This window comes from Liolophura sinensis, chromosome 7, assembly GCF_032854445.1.
Source record: "Liolophura sinensis isolate JHLJ2023 chromosome 7, CUHK_Ljap_v2, whole genome shotgun sequence".
NCBI lineage: Eukaryota > Metazoa > Mollusca > Polyplacophora > Chitonida > Chitonidae > Liolophura > Liolophura sinensis.
In genome coordinates, this window is record NC_088301.1 from 13,356,438 (window position 1) to 13,372,192 (window position 15,755).

A 15,755-nucleotide genomic window follows, 5' to 3' on the forward strand; every position below is an offset into this window, starting at 1 on the left:
CTTCTCATTGTCATCGTAGGTGTCAAAACATGTTATCATGTTCTGTTTCGAAACGGTTGATCCTAAATGGGGAGAGGATGGGTCACTTGCTAATAATCTTCTCAGATAGCCTTATTTCAGTGAGCCAACGTGATAAAAAGATGTACAGTACAGCAACATTCAGACTGCTCAGCCACCAGGAGACAGTTCTGAGTGATGTAATAGGAACACTGTTGAAAGCCAAGCAAAAAAGGACATACTTCTCACCATCGCCTGATTTTTTTTTTAAGATTTAGCATTTAGTTTACCATTTTCTTTTCTTTTTTTTCTTTTTTTAATTTATTTTCTTATTTGTTTATTTATTTTTTATACATCCATTCTGTGTATCTTTGAGTTTCTCTGGGATTTTGATCCAAAATACAAATATGTGTACATACAGAATTTATTAAGTACATGTAGTTCTTAATTTCTTCAAAATCATAATTTTATCAGAATCAATGGCTACATGTATCAAGATCCCTTCCTTTGAAATGGACTGCAATCAAATTCTCTAGTTACATGTGTTCTACTAGGTTTTGTCACACCACATATTTTGATAGAGGACTTTTTATCATATTTCAGTTAAAATAAATGCAAACAGATATATACAGTTAGTTCATTAGTTATATGTATACATGCGAGTGTATATATTTTTAATGAGAATTGTCTGGTGGGATTGAGGCATTGAATGTGTGTGGCCTGTAAGCTAAATCCAAACAGGGAGGCTCATCTTAGTTACTGCGGCTGGTCCACCATCATGAACCTGCCAGCCTTCGCATCAACCGCCTGCTTATTCCAAGGTGGGGAATTATTGATTTCAGAGCCAGCCAACTCTAACCTCCCTATTTGGCCCATAATGGACTGGTCCTCCAGCTTTAAGCCTCCTTCAGAAGAGGCCACTTGACAATAGTCTGAGGTTGAAGTCAGAGCTGTAACTAAATGAATGTGCATGTGCAAACTTGGTGCTTCCACTGTAGCATAGTCCTATTGATCTTGTGTTTGGTTAAAATAAACTGGTCTGTGTCCTTTCACCCCTGCCGCCTGTCCTACCCGTGGGTTGAGAATAGACACCTCCAAGATTTATGATGCCTGTGGTCTTGGGTATGGTAGTTCAAATCTGAGTCCATTGGAAAAAAAAAAACAAAAAGTTTTGTACATGTGTAGCGGATGTGGGCATTTCAACATCCACTCTTGAGTAAATTCGTGCAACCAAGGTAATCTGTCACGTGCCTTAAAATATTGAAATTGTTAGTAAAAGTGAAGTATGAAATGTGTACACGTGTACAGACATTGGAAAAATACAGGCTGAGAAAGATTAGAATGCTTTCAAAAAAGAAAATATGGAGTAGACATGGCCTGATGAGTAAAATGCACGGCTCGTCAGCAATAGGAACAGGTTCATTTCTGGCCCTGGACAGGGAATGGTTAAACTCCCCAGTTCATTGTTTGTGGATCCTTTGTGACTACTGTATGAGATCCAGTTGAAATTATGCGATTTATTGATATTTTAACCATATTTACAAGACAACAGTGTCTACATGTATATCTTGCAAGCAAATTCAGAGAAATTATATTTGCTTGATATTGTCTGCCAGTGTATGCCTTTTAACATCTTCTGGTTTGTCCCTTATTTCAACTGTACATTGACGTATTGTACAATGTATAATCTGGGTTCTGTTTCGACAGTCCGTTGATATGTTAGTGATACTCCTGGGCATGGCTCTGTTTTAGGGGGCCTTTTTGACGTTTCTGTGGTTTGGCCTGGGCTCTGCTCTGTTTCAACTGTGACATTTTGGTGTGATCTGGATTCTGCTCTGTTTAAGCTTTCTGTTGGCGCTTTGGTTGTATGTCCTGGGATGTTCTCTGTTTCAGCTTTCTGTTGACATTTCCGTTGCATCTCTTAGCCTCTACTCCATTTCAGCAGTGTGTTGACTTTTTGGTTGTATCTCTTGGATTTTGCTCTGTTTCAGCTGTCTGTTGGCGTTTTGGTTGTATCTCTTGGATTCTGTTCTGTTTCAGCTGTCTTGGCATTTTGGTTGTATCTCTTGGATTCTTTTTTGTTGGCGTTTTGGTTGTATCTCTTGCATTGTGCGCTGTTTCAGGTGTCTGTTGGCATTTTGATTGTATCTCTTGGATTCTGCTCTGTTTCAGCAGTCTGTTAGCGTTTGGTTGTATCTCTTGTATTGTGCGCTGTTTCAGGTGTCTGTTGGCATTTGGTTGTATCTCTTGGATTCTGCTCTGTTTCAGCTTTTTGTTGGTGTTTTGCTTGTATCTCTTGTATTGTGCGCTGTTTCAGCTGTCTGTTGGCGTTTTGGTTGTATCTCTTGTATTGTGCGCTGTTTCAGCTGTCTGTTGATATTTTGATGGCATCTCTTGGATTTTGCTGCTTCAGCTATCTGTTGACATTTTGGTTGCATCTTTTTTTTTTTCGGTTTCCGCTACATGTATCTCTTATGTATAGCACACAGACTTAACATAAATAACTGTCCTCTCACCCTAAGCTAATGTAATATTTAGTGAAGATCAGATTAAAACCTAATTAAAACATACATGTAGCCTTGGTTATTCGAATAGACAGTGAACTTTTCCTCTGATGTTAATGTTAGGTGTATTAACATTTTCACTATGAGTAAATTCCTGTGTACCTGTATGGTACGGTTGTGTATTATTGAATGCATTAGAGACACATCTCCCACACTGAAACACACTTCATAACAACATGAATTTCAGTGTAGCATGCTCACTAATGTATCCCCCGAATCGAAGTAATTAAACACATCTTATTCTGTACACATTTTCAAATGTTTCATGAAGAAAACCTTCAGATTTTGTACATGTATTTCCTTTGCACTCAGAGGCTTGATTATTACGTCATAATTCAATGGAAACCATGATATTATGCAGATTTGGTTTACACCTAACATCCAGCAAGACACTATATATACTTATATGTGTCATAGACTAACAGATTTCGTACAACGCTCTTCACTTATAACATGGTAGGCAGATTTCTCCCTCAACAACAGCCTTTTAATGACGGAGAGGTGTTAATTAGAACATGGAGTAGATTGTCTAGATTTTTCAGTTGAAGGCAAAAGCTGACCTCATTGGTTATGTTCACTGTACATGTATGGTCCATGCTTTTCATATCAAATACTTGTACATGTACACACTCTGTAGCTTTTATGCAGATGAGTTATTATTCATCTACATGTAAGGTAACAGGAGAAGAGAACTCCTGACTCTTCCAGATAGTTTTCACCTAATTTCTGTCATAGTGTACAGTCCATGTTTTCATGTAGCATGTTCGCCTATACATGTATCTTAAACAGAAGCATAATATTTTGTTGTTGGGGGCTTTTATCTGGTGCTTACACTGTAAATCACTGGGAGACCCAGCTCTACTTCTCATTGAGCACCCTGGCCCATGACCTGCTGGTCACGTGATCACAGTTGCAGGCAGTGTAGACCAGTCCATATGCTGAGGCAGGAAAAAAAACAAAGGGGTGATCACGCTGGCTTGTCTTCAAATGCAGTGAGATCTGATACTAAAACCCAGTATTTAGTGAATACTTTGTTTTGTGTTCAGCTAAATACAGCCTGTTACAGTTTTCATGATATTTTTTGTGTGGTAGATATTTTAGTCTGGATGGAGTAAGTGTCCCCCTCACCCCTTGTCAATGTGTTTGAGTTAGAACAGCCCTGAGTTCCCCACAGCAGCCATGGTTAGGCTAACTTGATGTGGCTTGTGGATTCTACAATTCTAGATCCACTGAACATACCAGGAATAGCTGAGTACAGACATATTAAACCCCCTTAGCCCTGTCTTCAACACTACAGAAAAGTGGCTGATAATACAGATATAAGGGAGATGGACAAAAGCACGCTTTCAATAAGTCTGTCGTCCAGATGGTATATCATATCTTGAAATCTGCATGTTATTCGTCATGAAATAAAGTTGTTTCATGGTTTTAATTTTTTTTTCCCTGTTGGAAATTTGCAATATGATTCTTCCAAAATTGTTCAAATTTTATTAATAATATAAATATACACACACTATGGAAAAAAAAAAAAGAAAAAAAAAATGTTGATCATTTGGTATTGTTGCATATCAGCCTAACTGTTGATTTGCAATGTACATGTATGAAATGGATGCGAAGAATTGTATTCTTTTTGTTTATTCACTAGGTATATGTAAAACATAACTGAATCATAAATATATATATATATTTATCAGTTTTGAGTTTTTTGGATGGACAAGCTCCTTTCTCCAGATTGACAGTGTCACTTGCAGATATGTGAGGCAGTGGTTAAATGTAGTTTTAAAACATATAGGTCTGCTATTCATGTACATTTCTGAACGTATGTCATTGGAAACGAAATACCATAATCCAATTTCTGTAGGTGGATGTAAAGTTGCATGTGTTTTGGGGAGAACCTGTCTGGCGCCTGTGGTCGTTGGCACAGTCTTTCTGCCTATATGTTGAAGATATCTGTCACACTTAAAAAACTTTGTCAGTAACTAGATGTGTAGGCAAATACTGGTGGTTCACCCTGAGCACTCTGGTTTCCTCATGGGTTACTAGTTTGCTTCAGGAGCGATAGATCCAGGGTCAAACCTGGGTCGAGTCACACTTTAGACCTTAAAAGAGGAAGTTGTAGCTTCCGGGCTTGGCATTAAGCATAAATAGAGCAACAATTGGTTGACCAGTATCAGTATAATGGCTTGGGTCGGGCGGCTTACTTGTCTTCGGTAAGTCGTCTCAGTGAAGCAGCACTAGATAAAACAGCGGTGGAAATCCGTCCTGCAACAAGGAGGCACATTACATGTGATCTCCTTTATCGTCATATGCTTGTAAAATTGTTCAGTACGACGTTAAACCTCAAGCACTCACTTACGGGTTAGTGACCTTCACTGTATAAGTGAAAAGTGATTGACTTCACTGTGCTAATGTATACTATATTTTGGATCTCATATTCTGTAATGAATCCACAGACTTTGAAATGTTTGAAATCTATCACCATAATAAGCTGTTTGTCAGGAAATATAGACATCAAGTTTGCAGTGATAAATTTTAAGAGTTGTAGTCTCCACCTGTATAAAGGCTGTTGACAGATTTGTTTGTATACAAATAATGATGATGTACAGTATACGGTTCTGCTGAGGAGAAATTAATTGTACATGAATAGTCTGTTACTGTGTAGTAACAGTGCATGACCCATGTATCATTCACATTTACAATTAGCTAGCTGGTAGTGTACATGTACACGTGTTAATGGATGTTGGAACTAAAGTTCTGGATGGAATAATAAGGCTGCAGACTGGTAGTTTGACATTATTATGTCCCTTTGCTGCTGGGCTAACATGTGTATGTGCATCCATTGTGAGAGCCTAGAGAATTGGGGAGGGTGAGAGGTGCCTCCCTCTTCTCCCCCCCCCCCCCCCCCCCCTCCCATTTCGCAACCTCTCCCCTCTGCTCCCTGACTGGGGTGTTGAGGCTGTTTTTTTGGGGTGATAGGAAACCCTGAGAGGGCCTGTAGACAGAGGGAGTGGAGACACACTGCCCTGTGTTCACAGTGCTGGCCTCCTGATAGACATGACCAATCAATAAGTGGCTCCTGCTGTGTTTCTAAGTGGAGCAGTTCTACTACAGAGCATGTACAGATATGTGGAGGTTGTCTTCTGACAATAAAAGATCAGGTCTTACCTAAGCATTACTCCAATGCAATGCTCTCATACTTGAGCATCTATCTGATTTTGCTGCCTCTTTGTGAAAAAAATTTTAAGCTAGACAAGTGGGAAAAGATATACACAAATAAACATTGTTATGTGTTCATTCTCTAATTTGTGTTTTGTGTGAACTGACTGTGAACTCCTAAGCCGTAGTTCGTCTAGCTCACAGTAGCTGGTATTTGGATATATGGTTACGGGACATGCAGCTTTGCATAGGAACTCCCCCCTCCCCCTCAACAACCCCCACCCCCCACACACATTCTCCCTGTATTCCAACCACCTTAATTCTGCTTACTTCAGTGAAAAATTACATACATCTATGTGTATCTTCTCTTAGAAACACATGAAACAGCTATGTACATACTGCACTGTGATATTGGATAGTTTTAAGGGTATCAGGAAATCTTGCAGCTGTGGTCTGGAGAGTTTAGAACGAATTGAGCAGTGGGGACTGTGTAGTCCTACCTGTGGGGTTGTAAGCTCATCTCCTATACCTGTAAATAGACATGCACATCAAAGTCTCACCGTCTGGCACCTGAAATTGTGTGATAACGACATGCCTACAAGTAGGCGGAAATCCATATATCTCATAGTAATATAGGACGCATAAATAATCAGGTATTTCAGAGGTTACAAATTTCTTTCAGATTTTCATAACATTTTCAGGAATTTCAAATTCCTTGTTGCTGAGAGGTTGTGTCTCGGTATTGCAATATATTACACTAGGAAAAAAGGTTACGAGAAAACTAAGATCATCATTGCATTCTAAAATACCCACTTACAACAGAAGACTTAACTCTCTTCTTCAGCTGCCTTTGTATATAAGAGAAATGCTGATGAGTATAGCCTAAAACACCAATGAAATAAATATTACCTCTTTTTTTGATATGATTAAAGGTGAAGAATATGTAAAGACAGGGGTGATAGTCCTAAACTTAAATGTTACATGCACTGGAATCGTAGCTGACCATAATGGTTGATATAAGCATGGTCCTTGTTGACAGTTTCGTTATATGGCTGTGTGATTCAGATGCTTGTTTTTCCATCACCGAACACTCCTGGTATTGGTTCAATCCCAGCCGTATGTATAAAATGTTCCACATTCCCCTGCCGCCCTGTTTTAATGGAACCTTAGAAGCATAAGTTTTATCGGCTGACAGCATTGGTAGGGCTGTTAATGTAGTCTTACACGAAGTTTGCTGTAAACTGCTTTCCCTCCTCCAGTAGTACATCTCCTTTCCACTCACTCTGTGCATGGAAATGTTGATTTTGAGTGACTAGCGTGCTAGCCCCTCACCAATGTGACTGCTATGAGTTCAAGTCCAGTTCATGTAGACACTTCCTGTCTGGAAAATCTGCTTGCAAAGAGCAGATGGCTGTGGGTTTCCTCCCACCAAAATGTTGTCAGCTGCTGTGTAAATGAAGTTGTCCTGAGTACACCAATCAAATAATGAGGCATTCAACATCACATCTCAAGGGATTTTAAGTCATTATTTTTCATGAAACTATAAGTGTAATGTAATGAGAACTACATGTACATGCATGCTGTCACATAGATATGTTGCATTTCAAAAATGTCATGTAAAATTTATCACCATTGTGAAAAATTAATTCTCATGTTTTCGTTAGTGAAAAAGCTTTTTAGTCACATTGAAACTTGATTTTGTATCATGATCATGCCAGCTGAAAAGTTGAAGGATCCTCTCTTTGATACAGTAACGCTCTGTTTGTCCTTATATAATAAAGTCTTGACGCCGTTGATTCTCATTTCAGGGGTTTGTAAATCCTGGAGGCTATGGGGTAAATGGAATGGCACATGTAAGTACTTCATACTGTTCATCAGTTTCATTTCTCTCTAGTTCTTTTTTTCGTTGTGGTTTGCCATTTAGATTTTACAGGGACAAAGTCTAAAAGCACACATGCAGGTTAATATCACACTAGGTATTTGTGATGAGACATGAATTATCACACAGTGAAGAGGAGTGACCAGGTACCAGTTATCACACAGAGGGTATGTGTGACCAAATATGTGTACCAATTGGTAGACTGTGTGTGTGTGTGACCTGATACCAATGATCACACAGTGGGTGTGTGTATGACCAGATACCAGTTATCACACTGTGGGTATATGTGACCAGGTACTAGTGATCACACTGTGTGTGTGTGCCTGTGTGTGTGTGTGTGTGTGTGTGCAGACACCGACTATCACACTGTGTTTGTATGTATCTTTGTCCAGACACCATGTATGTATGACTAGGTACAAATTATGGCGTTAGGGTTATGTGCTGAGAGTCAGAGATACAGTAGGGAGACACAGATGCAGATTGAAGATCATACCTAGACAGAAAGACAAATTTGAATATGAAAGCAAATCTTTAGAGGGACATGCATGGACATAATGGTGTCATTTGGAATGTAATCTGGACCGTAATGTCCTTGACAGTTTGTATACCCACAGGGAATAACAAGCTTGTGTATGTACATTGTGTCATATTAAATCTGGAGAAAACAACCTTGAGCATGGAGTACCATTAAAGCTTTGGAAGCAGAGGTTGGGTTGCAAGCCTAGAAATCAGCAGCAGAACAAAGGCAGTGCCCTGCAACAAATACTATTTGATACAGGACAAACTTGTGGTGTATATAATGTGAAAACTTGTTTTTAATAACATAAATACGTGTAGCGGGAAGATTTGATATACTCTGCAGCAACATAAGAATAATTGTGTATCATCTGTAATGAAACATATGGCATGAAATGTTTAAGTTCAGGTGCAAAATGGAGTGAGATAGGTGTGTGCACATGCTCCAAGAATTAAGAAGGAAATAGTACGTTTGAATGTAGGTAGAATTAGCTGTTGATCAGCACAGTACATTTACCTGTGGATCACTCTGTTTATTAAGCAGCCTATAAAGCCAATGTACATTACAGGTGTATGTATGTCCACATGGTTTCTGTTCATCTCTACCTTTGTTCATTCAAGTTGTATGGAGATGAAAACATACATGTACTGTATACATGGATTTTAGAGTCCACTTTTCCAGGTAGTAGATTTTCTAATTGACAGTTAAAATAAAAAGTTGAATGTGACATGGAACTGTTGTGATTCAGCAAACAATTATAAAATTGTTTTTAAAATATTTTTTGTGTTGGGTCAGTGAAAATTACTGGAATCATTTTGTCACCTTGTCAAGCCCATTGCTTGTCTTAACAGTTTTGGATTTGTTGAAGTTAAAGAAAGCTAAAATATGAAGTGAGGTTCATCATACAGACAACTGAGAAATATGCGTAAAAATACTTTCATTTGTTTTTTTGGGTTTTTTTTAAAGTTTTTTAAGAAAGTTGAAAGGCATTCAAATATTTGAAACTATGGTGGGCTGTATGAGCCATACTGATGGTATGTAGGAACTCTGACGTCCCCTTTTCTCCTGGATGTTCACCAGAAGGAAGGAATTTTTGGGAACATTATTTAAGTAATCTTTCACTCATGGGCAAAAAGAGTTATTTCAACATTCAATGTTGTGACAGAGTTGAAAAAAATTTGCTGTGACATCAGAGTTCCTAACCTCTAATAGTATGGACCATAAAACTCACCTTAGAATTCGAATATTTGAGAGCCCTTAACTCTTTTCACAAAAATCTAAAAAGATTTTTTATAGTTTAAGTGGCCTATTTAGTGATGCCTGCTTTGATTTTTAGAGGTCTCTTTTTTCAAACATGTGAACAATTAAATCATGCGAACTTTCTCCGGTCAATAAATCTGCTAACTTAAGTTAATAAAACTTTGTGCTTAATCTTTAAAGATGTCACCTGATAACAAAAACAAAAACAAAAAAGATGACTCATGGATTGGAATGGCTTTGGCTTTGGTTGATGTTGAGGAATTAGATGGTTGAAGATACATGCAGGTTATGGGCATTTTCCAATGTACATTCTATAAAAGCAGAAAGTACATGTACACTGCAGATATTGTGCTATCAAGTCAGGGTGCATTGTACTTTAATCACTTGTAGTGTGTCCATATCACATGTAAATTTTGCAAAACAAACAAAGTGGAGACATGATTAATATGTATCTTTACCCATAGTCCGTCTGCTGTATATCGAGCCTGAACGAAACTATTGACTGACAATCTTGGTCAGATGTCAAAGGGGGATAACTGTGTATCTGACTTCAGAAGACAGCCATGCTTAATACTGGAGATCAATACTGCATTTGTGGTGCATAAACTGATTCATAGAGCTGTGGTACAATGAAGTTTTGCCATCATGTACCATTGACAAAATACAATAAAATTGATATTATTTTAGTAATATGAGACTTCTACTTTTGTAATGTACATGGATGTTGGCAATTATCATTTGTTGGCAGACACCAGATCACTTCTGTGTAATTACATGTACACAAGTCCTTCAGTATACATTTATTTACAGTGGATATAATTGACCCATTTTTAAGTAACCCAGAAATGAACGTGTCTTCATCCCTGAGTAAAAAACACCAACATGTAATGCTCTAAAGCAGGTGAGAGACAATGACCAAAGATGTGTGGATGTGGACAGTGGGAAATTCCACTGCGGGTTTCACACAATGGATACTTGGGCTTATTGGTGTATGGCCTTCCACTTGCGTTTCTCAAAATATTCTGTTGTAATAAATTGATTTGTGAAAAGGGAGAGTACATTTATTCTCAGTCGTGTCCATGGCTACTACAGTAAATAGACATGTGGCTCATCAGAAAGGCCATTTTCACCTGTGTACAGGGAAGTCTGTGTTTCCTCAACCTATTAGCATTTGAAAGAAAAACTTTCAGTGTAGTGTATGCACATTTTTAAGTTGATTTTGAAGACAAAACTACATTGGTGGGATTGGTCAGTTTCAGTATAATTTTATCACTTAACCTAGAATAATGCCTTCAGAATATGCTTGAATAAAGACCTTGTAAACATGCAAAATGGTTGAAGAATTACAGTTATAAGGCTGTCTCATTTGGGTTCTCAAATGATGGTATAGGTTTCCACAAGTCTACTGCAGCTATTGTTATTAGTGACTTTCTGTTGCGGTTCATTGTTTGACTTGATACATCTAAATTATGCAATGTAGAATGATCATGTGTCGATAACATAAGCCTGGAGAACATCAGCTACATGTATGAGGCTTATTGTTCCAGGTTCCGTATCAATTTATGTTTAAGTTCATGGTGTAAGTTCACCGTGGAAGTTACGCAGCTCTGTATGAAATTGTTGTTGTATAATCTGTGACGATGCACCGGGTACTAGTTAACCATGTTTATGTGTTCTGTGGACTTTGGTTGTTGGCGCTCAGAATTGGCTGTGTGCCAGATTTTATGGTACATATATAAATATGTGTGTGGAGTTGATAAAGAAAACCTTCATAGTTCCTTGGTACAATAGCATATATACTTTTACCCAAGGAAGTGTACACTTATGCTATGAAGTGTTATACTTGTAGTTGAACATTGACTGATATGAATTTTGATCAGGATAAAGATTTTGTGAGCAAAGAATTCAAGATGGAAATGGCATGATAGCTGCAATAAAAGTTGTAAATCTTCTAATTTGTGACTGCGCAGGATGTAAAACATCATGTACATGTTAAGGCTTTAGATTGTCTTCTTTGAGTTCTTGTTAACTGCTATGTCCAAAGTTATCGGTAATATAGACAATTGGATATTCAAGAGAAGGGAAGTATAGTTAATTTAGGTGAAAATATTGAAACATAATTTTAATGCTATGTATTTTTTTTTGGAGCTAAGTGATCAGTCCAGATTTATTAAATTAAAACCTGCCCTTACTCATTATAAACTTTTTGCACAACTAGCCGGAATACATTATAGTTTCCCAACTTTTGGAATTTCAGTGTGCTAATGTGAATTTCAAAACTAATGATTCTTGGGGTACCTGATTGGCTGTCCATACCAGATTGAATTCCAAATTTTAATAGGCACTCATGTTGTTGTTTTTATCAAAGACTTTAATAGGGTTACTATTTCTGGAACTACTAAAATCACAGCCTCTCCTTGACTGTCTTCGAAGAAAGCATTAAGGGATACTGCTGTCAAATAAACAGTTGAACTTGTAGGAAGTTATGCAATTATAAGTGTTGTATGTGCATGGATTTTGATTTGTCACCGCTTCTTACCCATAAATTTGTAGTACAATAAGGTGGAAGAAATATTTTTGTAAGAGACTGTTGGAGAAATGATTGCTTTGAAAATCACAAAATGTATCCGCAGCAGCTTGACTAAAATAAAGTCAATCAGTTCAGTTGGAATCTGTGAGTTTGGAGGCAAGATGGGAGAGCATGGTTGTATGTATACATTCGCATGTATTAAGGGATAGGTTGATTTATTTTCCTCTAAAGCCTCTTGAAAACTATATTTTCCTGGAGGTATGTCCCAACTTACTGACATCAGTAGCTTGGTTACCATGGAAATGAGGTAGCCAGGCGACAATTTGTATGCATTGTGCAGGGGACAACAACTGGGCTTTTTCTGAGGGGCAGGAGCTGGGCTTTGATGGAGCAGTCCATGCGTAAGGAAGGGGAGACAGGTTGGAAACATACATGTAGCTTGAATAAGCCCCAGTGTTCACTTGAACCAGGGGCTCCCCAGCTAAGGTTAAAACTCTGTCTAGATACATGTATATGTACATACACATCAACCAGTGTACATCCCCTTTACCAGGAACTAGGTTACTTTTTTATATACGGCAAAACTATATAATGATTTTCTCCCCTCTAAATGGAGCTTTGGAACTTGAACGCCTTGAGAAAGGAATTGAAAAATGAATGTTGTGTTTATATGAATGTTGGAGAAGAATTTTGTCACCGACTGTAGCATGTACTATGTCGATGACATACATGTAAATAGCTTAATCAAACTGATCAAATTCTTACCCAAAAATTTGATCAGCGTACAAAAAAATGTCACGAGGACAGACAGTATTCAACTTTTATGTTTGTATCTGAGAAAAGCAGCTCGTGGTTATATCTGTGAAAGCCAGCTTATAAGTTGCTCTTTTAATCCAATTTTTGACTTGATTACTCAACTCAAATTTTTGTGGGATTTAGAAACTATTGCCCATTTGTGACTGTTTCATGTATGTATTCACACTATATTTCATGTATCTTATGGCTTGGCTTTATGGCTACACAATGAGCTTACCAGACTGTCAGCTAAAATCGTATGGAATTGTATGTGTAATTCGGCACAACACTGTCTTCATTGCTGTCCTGGAAGTACTTACCCACGAGCGCTTCAGCCCAGTTTAAGTTTATTAATAAAGAAAAGCGCGGAATGCAGATTTAATACTAAATAAAAGTGCTAATCTTGAAGATAGCCCTTTTTTTCCCTTGAACGATGCACATACAATCATATGGAAAGCATGCACATACTTTAGGTATAGTAGGTTGTTATGTTTGTATTTATTTGTTTGATGGAGGTTTTACGCGGTACCTAAGAGTATTTCACTTATAGCCTGTCATCTGTAAGTGATATTTGTACAAATTGATCAAGCATGTTGATAGAGATGTACTTTGTTATGTGTGTGAGCATACATGTAAGTACACACAACTTGCTACGTATACTTTCAAAAGAAAAAACTTGGGAAAGATGTAGTGCAGAGAGTTACTCCCCTTGGCTGTACTGCTTAACCTGGTCTGTTGTGAAATTTTGCATAGCTGTTAGCATTATGCTTGCCAAAGGTATAAAATATTTTTTTTATAAATTTGACGGCAAGGCATAGGTTTTGGTTTCAATGTAATCTCTAAGCACAATGTATTTGCAGAAGTTGCACAGATTACTTTTGTGGGCGCTATGTGCATTTTTTTGTTCTCTTTATATTAAACCACAGTGAATCAGTTTTACATATGTTCTAACATGCTGCATTTGTGTTGCCATTATTGATCTGGCAGTTTAGACTGATTTAGTTCATACAATACCTCTAGCCCTAGACTAATACTGTGGCATGTTACATGTCCAGCTAGCCCTGGTTCAAATCTGACCCTTTGCCTGATGGATTTCCAGGTGCATGTGAGCTATACTGATTACCTACAGGTGTAACATTTCTCTACAACATGAAACACGTGTCAAATAAGTGAATTGAATGAGCTGTTTGCAATATTTTAAAATGGAGAAGAGAAAAAAAACTTTGGGAAAAGTGTAAACCACTATAAACAGCAAAAGTTAAAATTTAACAAAAAGATTTATCCCTCCTCCTGAAAGACCTGGTATGAGAAATGTTGGTGAAGTAAGATAGGACCTCTTGTCACCCCCACCCACCCTTCAGTGCTGGGTCAGTCTCAATATGGCTGCCTTCATCTTCCTTGACAAGCTGATTCATGACTGAGCCATATGGGCCAGACTGCCTGCTTGAAGGTTTTGATATGTAATGAAACACTGAGGCTGCCTGGTCCCCCCTCTTGTGCAGTGGACTGGCCTGACCATCACATGGTTGGAGCAGAAATCAATAGAAGGGGTTGCTTGGAACCTAGGATCTGTGGGCTGATGTGCAGGTGGCATGCTACAGCCTGTTATATAGGTCAAAATGTGCTCCTAGCTCTCAACCCAACTTTTTATTTCCCTTAACAGTAGCAGTTTGGAAAATAAAATAGAACAAAAAAAAAATTTGGGACACCAACTTAAATTTCCTCCCCCCCCCCCCCCTTGATTTTATTTTTTTGTAAATTTTGAAAGTGGATTGTGTGTTGGGCTGTTTGTGGACTGAGGGTGAGGTGTTCTGATGCAGTATGACCAGTGAAGTGATTGTCGCAGAGCGAAGATGAGCAGTTTGATTAATAATTCTGTCAACTGAGTGTGAGCCCATAGCCAGCCACTGCTATCTTGTCAGCTTTACCGGTCTAGCCCATACCTTTGCAATGCTGGTATTGATTTTCTGGGGTGCTCCCACCTTTCTCCCCTTAGTGCAGGAAGAGGGTTTGCGCTTACTGGAACTAATACATGTGGGTAGATGTACATAACCCATACACTTTGTTTCTCCATGGCCTTCTGTTCAATCAAATATTTAAAATCAATGATATTATCAATGCAAGACCATCACTCTTTCTATAGGGTAGGAAAAAAGGAAAGGAGGCTTGGGACTAAAGAGTTGGGAGCTAAATCACCTACAGAAATTCCAGTTGTAGGAACATCTGCTGAGGACTTTGAATTACAGCCATGTTTTTTTGAAAGGCATTTTGCTTTCGGCATGTTGTTTTCGTCATGCACAAATTTACTGGTTGTGTGTTTGAGAATAGAAATTAAAATTTATCTTGTGAAATAACATTTTTTCTGTGAGATGTTTACATGTATGCTGTCTAGAGCATAGTACTCTTGTTAATGCTGACACTTGTTAGAAGTACTGGGAGATATTCGTGAGAAATATTGCTGAAAATAATTATTGGTTGAAAACATGAATGGTTAAGGTCATTAGGTGGTAAATCAATAATAGTGCTAAATAACATAAAGGTACAATGGAAATGATGAAATATCTTATTGTGTTAATCATTTCAGACATGTTCATGATGGCCTACTCGTTTTGTAGCCATTTTTTTCCGTGAACACCAAGCACAGACAAGCTGCGATAGAAAATCTGATGTCTTGGCAGATATTGCTTTAGCAGGCACCATGGTGTCTTACATGTAATATTTATTTATTTTTAAAGTATGTGTTCATGTATCATTCTTGCTCACAGACTTGAGATTTGACCTAATATGTCTTGGAGGGGGTTAAATTTTAATTGCCAACATTGGTCTAACTCATGAAGGATATAGGAGCATCATATCATTAACACTGTGATGAATATCTTAGACAACGGTTTGAAAATGTTAAGGGCTTTGTCTGTGTTTCCCTGTACCTATATGGCCAAATCTCCTGAAACAGTTACGTCCATAGTGGCGTTCAGCCATAATCATTCATTCATTCATTCGTTCATTACACGCCTAACTGTACGTGGGAGGGTCTGACCGCAATCTGCAGATGGTGGT

At 38.0% G+C, this 15,755-nt stretch overlaps 1 protein-coding gene across 7 annotated transcripts in view; it reads left to right on the forward strand.

The window, feature by feature from the left end:
• Positions 1-15,755, forward strand: part of LOC135469700 (single-stranded DNA-binding protein 3-like) — a 97,930-nt gene that overhangs the window by 18,905 nt on the left and 63,270 nt on the right. For all 7 annotated transcript variants that reach the window (XM_064748258.1, XM_064748255.1, XM_064748256.1 and 4 more), the window contains exon 6: positions 7,526-7,570. In XM_064748258.1, the coding sequence (XP_064604328.1) occupies positions 7,526-7,570 (45 nt within the window). The remainder of the gene's footprint in view (positions 1-7,525; positions 7,571-15,755) is intronic.